At 42.1% G+C, this 13790-nt stretch overlaps 1 protein-coding gene across 1 annotated transcript in view; it reads right to left on the reverse strand.

The window, feature by feature from the left end:
- The window catches only part of LOC308418859 (murinoglobulin-2-like), a gene marked incomplete at both ends in the record, with an annotated part of 47337 nt that overhangs the window by 3397 nt on the left and 30150 nt on the right, over positions 1–13790 (reverse strand). The window contains 15 exons of the mRNA XM_080914413.1: positions 791–918; positions 1053–1271; positions 2594–2817; positions 3518–3698; positions 4959–5115; positions 6329–6410; positions 6518–6694; positions 6954–7037; positions 7416–7467; positions 7999–8120; positions 8380–8506; positions 9099–9327; positions 9905–10088; positions 12420–12501; positions 13186–13347. Coding sequence (XP_080770539.1) covers positions 791–918; positions 1053–1271; positions 2594–2817; positions 3518–3698; positions 4959–5115; positions 6329–6410; positions 6518–6694; positions 6954–7037; positions 7416–7467; positions 7999–8120; positions 8380–8506; positions 9099–9327; positions 9905–10088; positions 12420–12501; positions 13186–13347 — 2210 coding nt within the window. The remainder of the gene's footprint in view (positions 1–790; positions 919–1052; positions 1272–2593; positions 2818–3517; positions 3699–4958; positions 5116–6328; positions 6411–6517; positions 6695–6953; positions 7038–7415; positions 7468–7998; positions 8121–8379; positions 8507–9098; positions 9328–9904; positions 10089–12419; positions 12502–13185; positions 13348–13790) is intronic.

The raw sequence follows: 13790 nt of genomic DNA on the forward strand, positions 1-13790 counted from the left end.
AAGAGACCTAATGCCAAAGACAAGTATGTATGGAGCCTGAGGACTGATGGCCGATATTGTTCTCTCTCTCTCTCTCCCTCTCTCTCCCTGTCTCTCTCTCTCTCTCTCACACACACACACAAACACACACAAACATACACACCATACAACTCCCCACCACACACACACACACACACACACACACACACACACACACACACACACACCACATGTCTGTATGATGAAGTCACACTATGGATGTTTTCTCTCCATCCAAGATCTTTTTGTTTTCTGTAGTTAGACCCTGTTGCTGGCTATATTTTGTATGAAGCTCTGACAAGTGTCAGAACAACTGGATATCTTTTTTTTTTCTTCTAGAAAAATGGAATTTTAAAAGACTAGGAAGGCTGTTCTCTGTTGGTGAAGAAGAATAACCCATGTTAAGGTTTCATGGAAAAGAATAATGTATTATTTTATTATGCTAGTGGGCAAGAAAGGAACCCTGAAAGTATACTAATTAGAAATTGTAATTTTACTGTTCTTCTTGTTCACTTCATTGAAGTCCAGTATTTTTATTTATTTATTTATTTTTACAGACAAAGCAAAATGATAAAGAAGAGAGCCATTTTAGATATCTTTGAACCTGTTCCATGAAGAGTTCTAGGAAGATAGCCCTATAGTAGCTGAGAGACAGAGACAGATGCTCACACAGAGACAGAGACAGATGCTCACACAGAGACAGAGACAGATGCTCACACAGAGACAGAGACAGATGCTCACACAGAGACAGAGATACATGCTTATCTCATACCTGATTTCTAGTGAGACCTGGAAGCTGTTGTGGCTTTTGGGGTTATTACACGTTAGAGGTACCGTCTGAACCTGCACAGCAAATGCAGGCTGCTGCTTCTCCAAGTGCATGCTGTATCTCAGCGTCGTCTGAAGTAGTGAACAGAAATACTTGGATCAACTTTTCCAATTTGAGCACCATGTGTGTAGGTAAGCAAAGTCAGATTTTCCATTTTGAAGAAGGAGGCTCACAGCCGCATACCCACAGTGTCCCAGCATCTTACCTGAGCATACACGCATCCTTTTCCTGACACCCTGATGATATAGTCCCCAGGAATGTCTGGTAATGGGACCTGCTGCAGTAACAGACGGTTACTGCTCTCCACGTGGAACTTTTGTGAAAATGACCCTAAAGACTGGATGGTCGCCCAAGCAGTATCCTGGCCTCTGGAAAAACTAACTGCTCCATATTTGGACAGAGCATCGAGGGCCACCACAGTGTCCTGAGAGGAATGAATAAAAACGTTCAGGATAGCAGTCATTTGGAAGGTCTTGAGCTCTTCCCAAAGTTCGTTCTAGCGGTGGCAAATTGTCATGTGATTTTTGCCTCTAATTATGTGAGCTCCAGACTTTATCTCAGGCTTTGACATAGAATACATTTGAAAGTAAAAAAAAAAAAATTCCCATGATTTTCTTCCTTAGAGCATATGCAACCCCCAGCCAGCAGAAAATATAAATACAAATTATATTTTCCTGCCAGCATTTCCTTTTCTTCCTTTGTCCTCAATTCCCATGGTTACGCTCTCCATCTTCCCACAAAATCATGTCCTTGTTCTCATCAACAAACTTGCTTCTGCATTTGCTGAGTAATCAAGACATAAAAATGGCATGGCCAAGCGCCTGTTCTGATTCAGTCTTATTAAATAGAAAAAAAAAAAAAAAAACCCAAACTACAATCTAGTTTTGTCCTTCGCTGCCTTGCTCCCCAGTGTCACACTCTGTGCCAGTGTACTTCGTGCTCCAGAAAGGATCTCTCTCACGTGATCCTTCCTCATCCCAAGAGGTCTCCGGATGCTATCTTGGGAACAGAGCCCAACAAGAGAGCAGAAACATGGAGCAAGGGTTTTACAGCCATGAGAGGGACTGTCTATTGAAAGGAAAGAGGGAAAGAACTGAACTGCAAAGCAGGGTGGCTAGTATCCCCAAGGTTTTCTTTTCAATGCATCGTATTTCTCCTTTAGAGGACCCCGCCATCTCGCTATACCTCTCTGGAGACTAATTCTGCATAAATTATAGTTATTAAGGTAGATGTGTATTTTTGGAGGTGGGAGATGTTATTGCCTTGTGAGAGTTACACTGACTAGAGGATAAAGTGAATAGTTTACAGTCCTGGTTGTTCCGGAGTGCAGAACTTCCTGCTAGCTTGGAGGAACCCTGGGGCTCTGTCCTTACATAAGCTTAGGACAGTCTATCAGCAGGGAAAGAGGAGGGCAATGGGCATGTTGGTTTGGTCTTAGGTCTCCATGTACTGTTCTAGGGGGCTATGTCTAGGATTCTGGATATTCTAGAATTCTTGCCATTGTGTTATATTAAGGATTGTCAGAACATAGGCCTGTCTCGCTCATGGTGATGCAAAGAGGACTCGTGTGGCTGGGCACAGGAAGTAGGGTGATTTACTATGGGACATATCATCCCTCACTTTCTACAGACACCAAAATATCCAAGGGTAACCTTTCCTTGTTCTTTCCTTTTCACCTTTTAATGGTTCCCACATCTCTTGTTCAAATCCCCTAACCCGTGTAAATTCTGAGGGAAAATCATGCACCTGTGTGGAGGAGAAGCCACCATGGGAATTCTGCTGCTTTGTGAGCCACTTGACGGTGTTCATTGACAAAGCCAGGTCCTCAGAGGTTGGGGCAGGCTGGGCTGTGAGGCGAGCCAGGATGACATAGGCATTCATCTCTACTTCAGCAGAGGGAGCCTGGGGTTTGTACAAACGATGCTCTGACTTCCTGGGTTTCTGAGGTCTTTCCCAGTGGATGGAGTTGTCTTAGGGTAAAGATAGAGAAATAATTAAAATTCTGAGTGGCCAGTGGCTATATGTAGAGGGAAGGAACTATAAAAGGTTGTAGAAGGTTTTAAAATTTTCCCTCACAATACGCCTAGATTTACCAATTCGCACTTGGTAGGATGGGCCATGACTGTGAAAAGACCGTGGACAGAAATACGTAAGTCATTCACTAAATCACATTCTCAGTGGCGCTCTAGCAGAGCTGTCGAGGAGACTCTTTCACCCTTTAACTCCCTCTCACTCAACACGACGTCGCTTGTTCAGTGTTCAAACCAAATGACGTCGTCAAGTTTCCCAGTGGGTTCAGAGTTGCGGTTGAAGCAGCCAAACCTCGAAGCATCTTTCCTCTGTGTGTCCTTCATAGTCTTTGCTGCTCCAGGTGGGCATACACGTAGCAGAGAGACTAAGCTTTATCTACGTTCACCTTTGTGACACAGTTAGACCTGTGTGCGTTCTACTGGTATCTTCTATTTGTTGATTTTGGTCACACTGTCAGAGATACGGGGCAGAAGGCTTTTGTACAGAAGGAAGACTCATTTCTTATTGAGGCAGTCCGAGGAGGAACCTCAGGGCGTCACAGAGAAAGGGACTAAAGTGTAACGCTGTCTCCATTCTCCGCGTGCTTCTCTGTTTTCCTTCCCTGGAGCTGGAAGGCACACAGGCGGCACACATGCTTACCTTCTTTTATAGCATCCTTATCAAGTGATTTCAGGACTTCATTTCTCTTATCCTGGTTCCCCGCCAGAGCAAAAACGTAGGCCATCAGTGCCTTGGTGTATACAGAACTGCTAGATTGTCCTTTTTCTATGGTCTCCCAGAATGACTCTAGGCAGTTCAGGGCTTTGGAGACTACAGGATGCTGTTGGTAGAACAAGGAAAACTGAGCTATGTGGAAAAAGGGTCTTAGCAGGTCCTGGAACGAATATGGAAGCTACAGTGTTTATGCTTTTCAAATCAATCCTTCCTCTCCTCCCCTCTCCTCCCATTCCTTCTCTTCCTTCCCTTCCTCCCCCCAGTTCTTTCTCGGTCGCTCCCTTCCTCTTCCATCTTTCTTCTCTCAATTCTTTCTCTGTCCCTCCCTTCCTCTTTCCTCCCTTCCTCCTCCCAATTCTTTCTCTGTCGCTCCATTCCTTTTTCCTGCCCCCTCCCCTCTCCCTCCCTCTCTTCTTTCCTTTTTTTCTTCTTCCTCCCTTCCTTACTTGCTTTTCCTCTTGCCTCTCCTTCCACTCTTTCCTGTCTCTCTTCCTCCTCCCCATTCTTTCTCCCTCTCTCTCTTCCCTCTCCCTCTCTCTCTTCCCTCTCCCTCTCTCTTTCCCTTCCTCCCTCTCCCTCATTCCCTTTTCTTCCCTCCCTCTTCCTCTTTTCATCATCCATCCCTCCTCTTTTCCCTTCCTCCCTCTATTCCACCCCTTTCTTTCTCCCTCCCTCCCTTCCTTCCTATTTCCTCCTTTCCCCCCTTTCCTTCTTCCCTTCTTTCTTTCCTATCTTCTTGGCATTAATTATCTGTCTAACTTCTCTATCTTTTGGGAGCCATTCCTAAAACAAATAAACAAACATCAAAACTACGTTTCATTTAAGATACAGACAATATTCATATCCCCATTATGAAAATACAGAGAATATTCAAAAAAAAATATTATTCTCAATTTTTGGATCAGATCCAGGATTTTCACAGAGCAAGTGGATACTTATTAGTGGAATCTGATAAATGCAAGGCATTGTTAAAAAAAAAGAAAGGAAGCCACCACTTGGCTTTAGAGAGGATAGAAAGCCACAGACTTTACACCAGTTAGGGATACTAGAAAGCATTGTGGCACCTACCGTGGCTGGAAGTGAACTTTCCAGAAGAGCCATGGTTGTATAGGCAGAGAGGGTTATTTCATCATCTACTCCCCCCTGCAAACAAACAAAAGAGTGAAATCAGCAAAATAGGCAGCAAGCAAGACGTCTTCCCCGCCCACGGCCAACCCACGTATTCAGTGGAAGTTTCCATTCATATCCCCATTATGAAAAGCACATTCCCAACCTAGAGGCTTATTCCTCCCCATGGTAAGCAGTGTGACCTGACTTTAAGGTGTTATTAGATCACCATGCTGATAAGCAGTCCAGAAAAGATCACCTTCATGGCATTGTTGAACAGTGATCCAGAGCTCCTGAAGCAGCCATTGTCCTGCTGCTGCTGGGAGAGCCAGGTGAAGGCGTCGGTGATGTGGGATTCATCGATGAAGATGAAGGCTCGAGCTTGGGCAAAAGACTTTAGCACAAAGGCTGTGAGCCTGGTGGGAGGGAGAGTGGGGAGGTGAAGCTTTCGTTCGGAGGCAGCCCCTCCACACATGGGTTTCTAGGGGCCCGATCCACACTCATGCGCAACCAGTCTAAGGGGTCTCTGAGTAGAACAGCTGGACACTGTCTCTGGCTACTCCAAAGTAGTCTTCTATTCCTCGGTCCACTTGGATGGGCATGCGCTAGGTGTGGTTTGAGGGCTTCCTGCTTTCCTTTCTCATTGCTTCTATCTTGCGCCCTCTGGTGTTTATCTAACACACCTGCAGGCTTACCCTAGGCTTTCTATCACTTCCCGTGGTTTCTTTTTGTAGGTAATAATCTTTCCTGAAATCTCCAGCCATGTTTTCTGCCTCAAAAAACTTAGGCCCCTCTTCTTGGTTTATTTCTGGTTTATGCCAATCTCTATTTCCTTTGTCACCCGTTGGTCGTTTGTCTGTATGTTTTATCTCAATAACACATTCTTTTTTGTTTTAAGTAAGTGGTGATTTTAAAAATTTATTATTTATTTTACATATATGAGTACACTGTCGCTGTCTTTAGACAAACCAGGAGAGGGCATCGGATCCCATTACAGATGTTTGTGAGCCACCATGTGGTTGCTAGGAATTGAACTCAGGACCTCTGGAAGAGCAGTCGGTGCTCTTAAGCACTTGAGCCATCTCTCCAGTTGTCAACCACACATTCTTGGGGAATGCAAGATCACACGAAGAATGGCAGCAGCTTTTCAAGTCTCTGTTATGAGCATCTTTGAATGCTCAGTAAAATGTAGCCAGGAATTTACTGATGAATGATCTTGGAGAGAAATGAGAAAAGCCGGCTTACCAAAGCCAGCAAAGCAGACGGACCTCGAGGGAACCTTAGTTCTGCCATTTATGATTTGTGCTACCACAGACATGTCCCTCTCAGGCCCTGGCATCCCCTAGACTTGCATGAAATAAGATGCATGCAGAGTTGCCTGAGGAACAAGAGTTGAACAAGGCAGGCTGGAGAGATAGCTCAGTGGTTAAGAGCACCGACTGCTCTTCCAGAGGTCCTGAGTTCAATTCCCAGCACCCACATGGTGGCTCACAACCATCTGTAATGAGATTAGATGCCCTCTTCTGGTGGGTTTGAAGGGAGAAACAGTGTACTTATAAACATTAAATAAATCTTAAAAGGGAAAAAAAAGAGTTGAACAAGGCCTGGCAGACAGTGGACTTTCCTTACCAAGTATTTCCTTGGTCATCTCGATCCCCGAAGGCACTGTAGGAGCCATCCTTGTGTTTGTAATTCAGCTCTCTCTGGTAACCTGGAATAGAAGGCTCTGGCTGTGTTCTGAAGATCTGGATGCATCAGAGAACAGCAGAAGCCCCTCACATACCGGGGTTATAGGACGAGTTTCTGAGCCTTACTGACCAGCTCTGAGATAGTCGAGGGCCTTGGACTTGATCTTCTGAGTCAGCTGTTGGGTCTCATTCAGATACTTCAGCACGTAGATGTTAGGAGCAAAAAGGACCATGTTCTGCTCCCCACAGCCGTAAGGCATATGGAGAAGATTCTGTGTGTTTTTTATGGCTGAACTCATGATATCACCTGGAAGTGAGAGGCAGGACATTAGAAGCGCCGTTGTGTTTAAGAACAAAATAATGCCTTTAATAGACTCACTTCTGAGTGGTGTGAAGGAATTTTATGGGTGACATGTGCTGGATCCCAGTGGGTATTGGAGGGGATAAAAACAGAAGAGAGATAAAGAGATCAAGCAGAGTAGTTCGGAAGCTACATTTGGGATCATGGTGGGGACAGGGGATTGGTAATGACCTGTTCCAAGCCCTCTGGGGATGGATTGACTCACCCATCACAGAGAAATGGGCTCTGGCAGAATCTTTCACTACTGTTGGTGGAAGTAGCAGAGACAATTTTTCCGATAGCTCAGCATCTTAATAAGGGAAACAGACAGGTCAGAGATCATCTCTGATCTCAGCATGTCACAGGGGCCCTAAGATCAGCGGCTTCCAAACTGTGTCTTAAGCTCTTGTCTCCCTAGGAAAATGATCTTGAGGTAAACATCACAAATCCACATTTCCTGGTGCCTCAGGCGTTTGGGGCTCCATCGCCTTCCCTGTTATCACCCATTGCTTTGAGGCAAAGCATCTGTCCAGAGTGGGATGTCTGAGCCTCTGTGAGCCCTGTTCCTCTGCCTCTTTAGGGGAGGTTATGAGGTATACAGTACTCTAGTTATCTTATAGGAATATTGCAAGATCTCTAAGTAGGCGACTTAGGTTCTGATCTCATTGCTGTTTCAAAAGGTTCTCACCTGATGCGCAGAGCAGTGAGCTGAAGGTGTGCTCCTTCTTGATTCCTTCGGGCTTGGACAAAAGATAGAAAATTCAGACAGGAGAAATCAAACACCAAGTGTATGAACACCCAGTGTTGCAGACACAGAATTGCTGGAGGCAGGGTTTTTTTGTTTTGTTTTGTTTTGTTTTGTAGCCTTTTGAGAGACAGTTTTATTTGTGAGGCCACAGGCTGGGATGGCTTCAGTATGTGAAAATTTGGGCATGCCAGGTCAAAAAGAAGGTAATAGGGAAAAATAATAATGAAAAAAGGGGCGGGGCATAATCGTTAGAAAGGGGTACATCTTTAAGAAAATAAACTGGCTTAGATCATCCCTCCTGTCCCCCAAGCTTCAGTTTAAAAGACTAGGAAGGGAAAACAGAACACTATCTAATAAAAAAACATTGACCCCCCCCCAAAAAAAAGAAAAAGAAAACAGAACACATATGGAGTTAAAAGCAGGGGCTGGCCAGCTACAAACTATTTTTATTTTTCATCTAAATATAGTGAGCATTGCTTCATTTCTGGAGTCAGCAAGCTGCTGACTGTGAAGGTTTACTCACCTCAACTATCAGGACTTTGACTACTGTGTCCTTTCTTCTGGTTTCAGCAACCGTGGTCACTTCAGAACCACAGGACCCTGGGGACTGTTGTGCGTCCACAGACACAGAGAAATTCACATTCCCTGAAACACATGGTTTAGAGAGCTGAGCTCAGGTCTGCCAGGAACCTGGCATTCACCAAAGCCCCAAGCCCTGCAGGGTATGCTCAGCTCTATGAGTGGTTCAAGAGCTTGTCGTATATTCAAGAAGATGGTAATAGACCACCTTTAATAGAAGCAGTAACTACTTCACCTTGGGGACCCATTGAGAAGAAAGTAACTAAAGAAACCTTCCCACACTCACCTTTTCTGGGTAAAGACCCCTTACAAAGTTTTCACTCACCTAAAGATTTGGGAGTTACCAACCAGGATGAGGTGTGCCTCCCATTGGCACCGAGGCAGTATGAATCTTGGTCTTTCTCCACTGGGACAGCTGTGAAATCAGGAGACTCTTCCAGCTGCACACCCATCTGTGAAATAGAAATAGCAAAATAAATAAATGAAAAAAAAAAGATGTTGCCACAGAAGGACAATGATGCATGTAGGCAGGCAAAAGAGTCTGAAGGAGATTTGTGTTAGAAAGAGAGCAGAAGGGGTGAACTGGGAAAACATGTCTAAAATATCATATAGGTTGACACAGAAGGTTTGCATAGATTTCATCTGCACATATATGTTAGAAGTTTATTTATCTGTCATCTGTAATTGTATATTTATATTTGTTTCATTTTGATGGCAGAAGTACATTTATGGTACTATATTTTTAACTACTATTTTGAAAAAAGCAAAAGCAAAATCCATTGTAAAACCATATGCCATTTTATCCTGATAACAACCTCATGTCTATGTGAACCACGTCCTTAGATTGTATACAGAGACTATGTGGAATATCCTATCTCTGTTAGTACAGTATGTGCTGCTTAAATATTGGCAAAATCACCTAATTTTATGCAGATACTCTCTTCCCTCCTTTTGTTTTTCTTTTCACTCAAGTCTTAGCTATAACTCACACACGCTGATTGCTCTCTTCCCCTCTGGTCATGCTTAATTCAAAAAGGTGCTCACATGCATGCTTGTAGGAAGGTAGTTCAGCACAGTGGCCTTGAGCACGAAGGCTTCTCCACGGATCACGGAGTAGGGCATTGTGAGCTCCACAAAGAAGGGCTGGTAGGCTTGGAGAGGTACCACAAAAGAGAGGCCAAGGCCAGTGTCGTTGGACAGGCAAAAGGCACTGGCCTTCCATTCAGTGATGGTGTCAGGGACTGTCATCTCCATTTCAGCCACTCCTGAGGAGCTGGGAGAAGGGAAGTGTAAAGCACAGAGAGTGAGCACATAAATTGTGTGTGTGACAATGAGTGTGACAAGGCACCATCCTTTTGGGCCCTTCAATGGAGTGAGAGGAAGTGGAAGGATACACAAGACTCCTGATGGAAAGGTCTTTCTGTAATCTTGTTTTTCCAACTCAAGTCATGGCCCCACAACATCTCAAAGTTCATGTTGGTGGAAATCTGAACATAGATTTTAAAGTTTTGTCTGGATTCCCATCTTCAAAATATCATACGACAGTTTTATGACTTATATGTCCTACTCCATGTGGTAGTCCCATGGTCTACTTAATTTAAGACTGCCTCACCTACTACTCAATATAGTGATCCTGAATTGTTTTAACTATCAGAAAGGTATGTGACAGTTTTTATGTATGTTTTCTGGGAGTTATACAAATAGGTATATTTTATAATTGATGGGTTGATATGCTATGTTTTTGTAAATGACTAATTTCCTATGTTTATGATAAAAATAATTAGAGAAATACAAGAAAATAAAGAAAAATTTTATACCCAGCCCAAATCATATAAATGGAAATCACTTACTTTACTGTGACTAGATCCCAGATCCAGGTTTCAGGAAAATATTTCCTAATGGTCTCAGTAACTGGATCTTTCGCTGGTGGATCTTTAGGTAGTAACTTTTTAGGTGGTAGTCTTCTATTTGCTTCCGTGCGATAACTTCCAGAATATTCAGGGCTAAGTGCAACATTAGTCTCCAAAATAGGTACTAAGAAGTTACAATGGAAGAAATGAACATAGTACTTGAATACAATGGGACACAGTAGTGTAGTGTAAATGTAGCTTAATTTTCAGTTTCTTCTTGACTGTCAAACACTACTATGGTTACACTGGAAATGATACATTGAATCTCTCATTTTGGAGGAGACCAAGTCACACCTTTGTCAAAGGTGAAACCTTCTCCCGAGTAGTTGAAGATGGAAGGAACCATAATGCATATTTTCTTGGGTTGGATATTGGACAGTTAGTCAATGCTTACAGATATAATGTGCCCCCTAGGAGGAATGAAGATCCGCAATACAGTCCTAGGTAACAGATCTTGTGGCTACAATGAGAATCACTCCAGACAAGAGCTGAATGATGTCTACATTGCCGGCAGAGATAGTCTTGCAATGTTTCCTTTTCTTTCTTAAGATCCGTAGGATTCACAGATCTTTTAATAAGTTTTCAATTAAAATAAAAACTGAAAGAGGTGTAAGTACAAACTCCTAGGTTAGAAGTAGGAAGTTTATTACCCAAGGATCATAGCACCCACTTGGGTTTGTCCTGGCAAGAAATGTAAGAGTAAAGCTGGTGATGGAGGGGCTGTACTCTGCTTTTTTTCCAAGTCAAGTATAAATACAGGTTTAGTTTGGGCTCCACCTAAGTATTTCCCACTGACTTCCAAGCATAGAGGATCTCTCCCAATTTTTTAATTAATACACACACATGAAGCTTCATTTCTTTAGGACCTTCCCTGTGATAACCACAACATGTAACCCGACCTCAGTCTTTATATTTACCTTCAAGAACTATTTTCTAGTGTTTTCAGTTCTTTACCCATTACCTTAACAGCTACAGGGATAGTTGCCCAATTATTCCATTGTCTAGAGTAGTCACAGTGACTCAGGTTCTGTTGCTTTTAGAAACTTGTGACAATATTTCAATTTCCTTTCAAGCCAGTATGAAGAAAATTAATATAGTCCAGTCAGAATAATGTTTTATGTTATCACTGATATAATAATAAATTTTAGTATTTAGAATATAAATAAAATTAAGGAAAAGGTTTCATATTTTTAAGTTATATTACAGAGGTAGAGTAATAAACCATCATGATAAAGGCACAAAAATAGATATGTAGATCAATGGAACAAAAATACAAGACCCAAACACACTCATATAACCACAGCCATCTGATACTTGATATAGAAGTCAAAACGCACAGCAGAAGAAAGACAGCATCTTCAACAAATGATGCTGGAAAAACCGGATGGTCACGTATAGAAGAACGAAAGTAAACCTATAACTATGACCCTGCACAAAAATCAACTCCAAATGAATCAAGGACCTCAACATAAAACACGAAACTGCTAGGGGAAGAACCAAAGGCAGCAACCCTATAAATTATAAGTGTAGCAAAGGACTCTCTGAGTCAGACCCATTCACTTAGAAATTAAGGTAAATACTTAACAAATGGAGATCTCACAAAACTGGAATGCTTTTGCACAGCTAGAGAACAATCAGTTGAGTGAAGTGGAAGCCCAGAGAGTGGGAGAAGATCTTTGCTAGCTATACATCGGACAGAGGATAGGTATCTGACTACATAAAGAACTAAAAAAACAAAGCGGTGAGAAAACAAGCAGCCCAACTTAAAGAAAGGGTTGTGGATCTGAAGAGCGGTCTCAAAAGAAAAATTAAAAAGTTAAGACATATCTCTTAACAGTGCTTGTTATGCTAGCGATTAGGGAAAAGCAAATTAGAACCCAGATTTTATCTCACCCCATTAAGGATGGCTAAGGTCAACAAAATAAGTGAGGACAAGTACTGGAGAAGATACGGAGGAAGGGAGCTCATTCACTGCTGCTGAGGATGCAGGTGGTACCGCCACACTGAAAGGGTCTCGTTCGAGAAGAAGAGGGAAAGATTAAAAAGCTGGTTAATATATAACTGTGCATGCACCCTCTGACGTTAAGTGCATTTTTTTCTTTCTGTCCTCATCTTTAGGATGTGCAGTGCATGAATTTTCTGTCTCTTTCCTCTCTAATGCTTAGGAAACTCCCTTCGCTTCTCATGACACATCTACAAAAGTTCTTCCCACTTCATACAATGATCCTGTATCACACTAACTACTGAATTTTGTCTTATTTTAACACTGAAGGAAAGGCCTCTAGCCTTTAACTTTCTTGTAGTAGCAGCATACATCTGGGCACATTCTGCTTGGTAAGCTTGGGTTTATTTTCCTCTTACTTGGATGTTCTACATGTGCTACAATTTTATGTTACCAGCCTCGATAAATAATTCACATTTATTCTGTTCTGAAAAGACTGATTTGTGATTTTACCTGACATTGCCACCATGTCATAGTAATAACAAAATTTAGGATATTTGATCTTCAAGTTGGTGAATGCCGTTAAACCCATGTCCTAGAAAGAAAAGTATTAATCAAGCAAAATGCCTCAAAATTCTGAAAAAAAGTGTGTATAAAGATTGCAGTAAATATTTCACATATGGTTTTACATGCTCAAGTAGAATTTCTATTTAAATTGTGTGTCTCATACTTATTAGGGAGTACACTGAGGAACATGGAATTTATACTGAGGCACATATGTAGGCCTTCTTTCTCACAGCCATGTATGGTGGCATTCGCCTTTAATTTCAGCACTTGAGAGGCAGACTGATCTCTGTGACTTGGAGGCCAGCGTGGTCTACATTGTGAGAGCCAGGACAACCAGAGCTACATAATGAGAGCCTGTCTGGAAAACCATTGGTAATAATAATAATAATAATAATAATAATAATAATAATAATGATGATGATGATGATGATGATGATGATGATAATGATAATGATAATAATAATAATAATAATAATAATAATAATAATAATAATAATGATAATACAGTCAGTCCCTCTCTCTGTACCATTTTCCTCAATAGAGAGAAAAAAATAATCTAGACTGGCCATTTTCCAAGAAGTAGACTTTTGGAATGCTTAGGATCGAACCCATGAACCACCACATGTAAGGTGGGTGGTCCGCCAGTGACTCATATTCTTGGCCTAAGCCTAATAATTCACAGAGCAGCATGTTGATAGATAATGTGGCTTACCACCACATATCCGTAGACATCCTTCTTTTTTCCTTCTGGTACTGAGTGTGTGAACTTATTAATGATCCATTCTCTGTGCATCAGACAATCTTCTCGGTCTTCAGACGGATGGTGGGAAGTTGGAATGAAGTTTCTGTGCTTCATTCCTGGCAGATTGTATATCTGTAAGAGACGGGAGATGAGGGGGCCTCTGCGGGAGCATTTCCTGAGTTAGCTTTGGACGACATTGAGTTGACATTGGTTAGCTCTGTCTTGAGCTTTCTTGGAAGATGCTCAAAAACAAAACAAAACAAAACAAAACAAAACAAAAAAAAACCCAACAACAACAACAACAAAAAAAAAACCAAAAAACTTTACCGTGATCACTACAAATACTTGAATGTTCAAGAAATAGCTGTCCTCATCAAAAGTTCAGGCACCCAGCATGGAGAGAGCCGCGGGGGCTGGGGGAAGCAAGGAGACCCCACCTTCTTTTAAATAACCTTTGCATTTTAAAACTAATCGTCTGTATTTGTCAGCTAAAAACAACTGCTCAAGAATTTTTTTTGTTGTTTAAAATATTTGGGGGAAAGGAAAAATCAAAAAGAAGAACATTTTTGCAGGAT

Source organism: Micromys minutus (assembly GCF_963924665.1).
Source record: "Micromys minutus genome assembly, chromosome: 3".
NCBI lineage: Eukaryota > Metazoa > Chordata > Mammalia > Rodentia > Muridae > Micromys > Micromys minutus.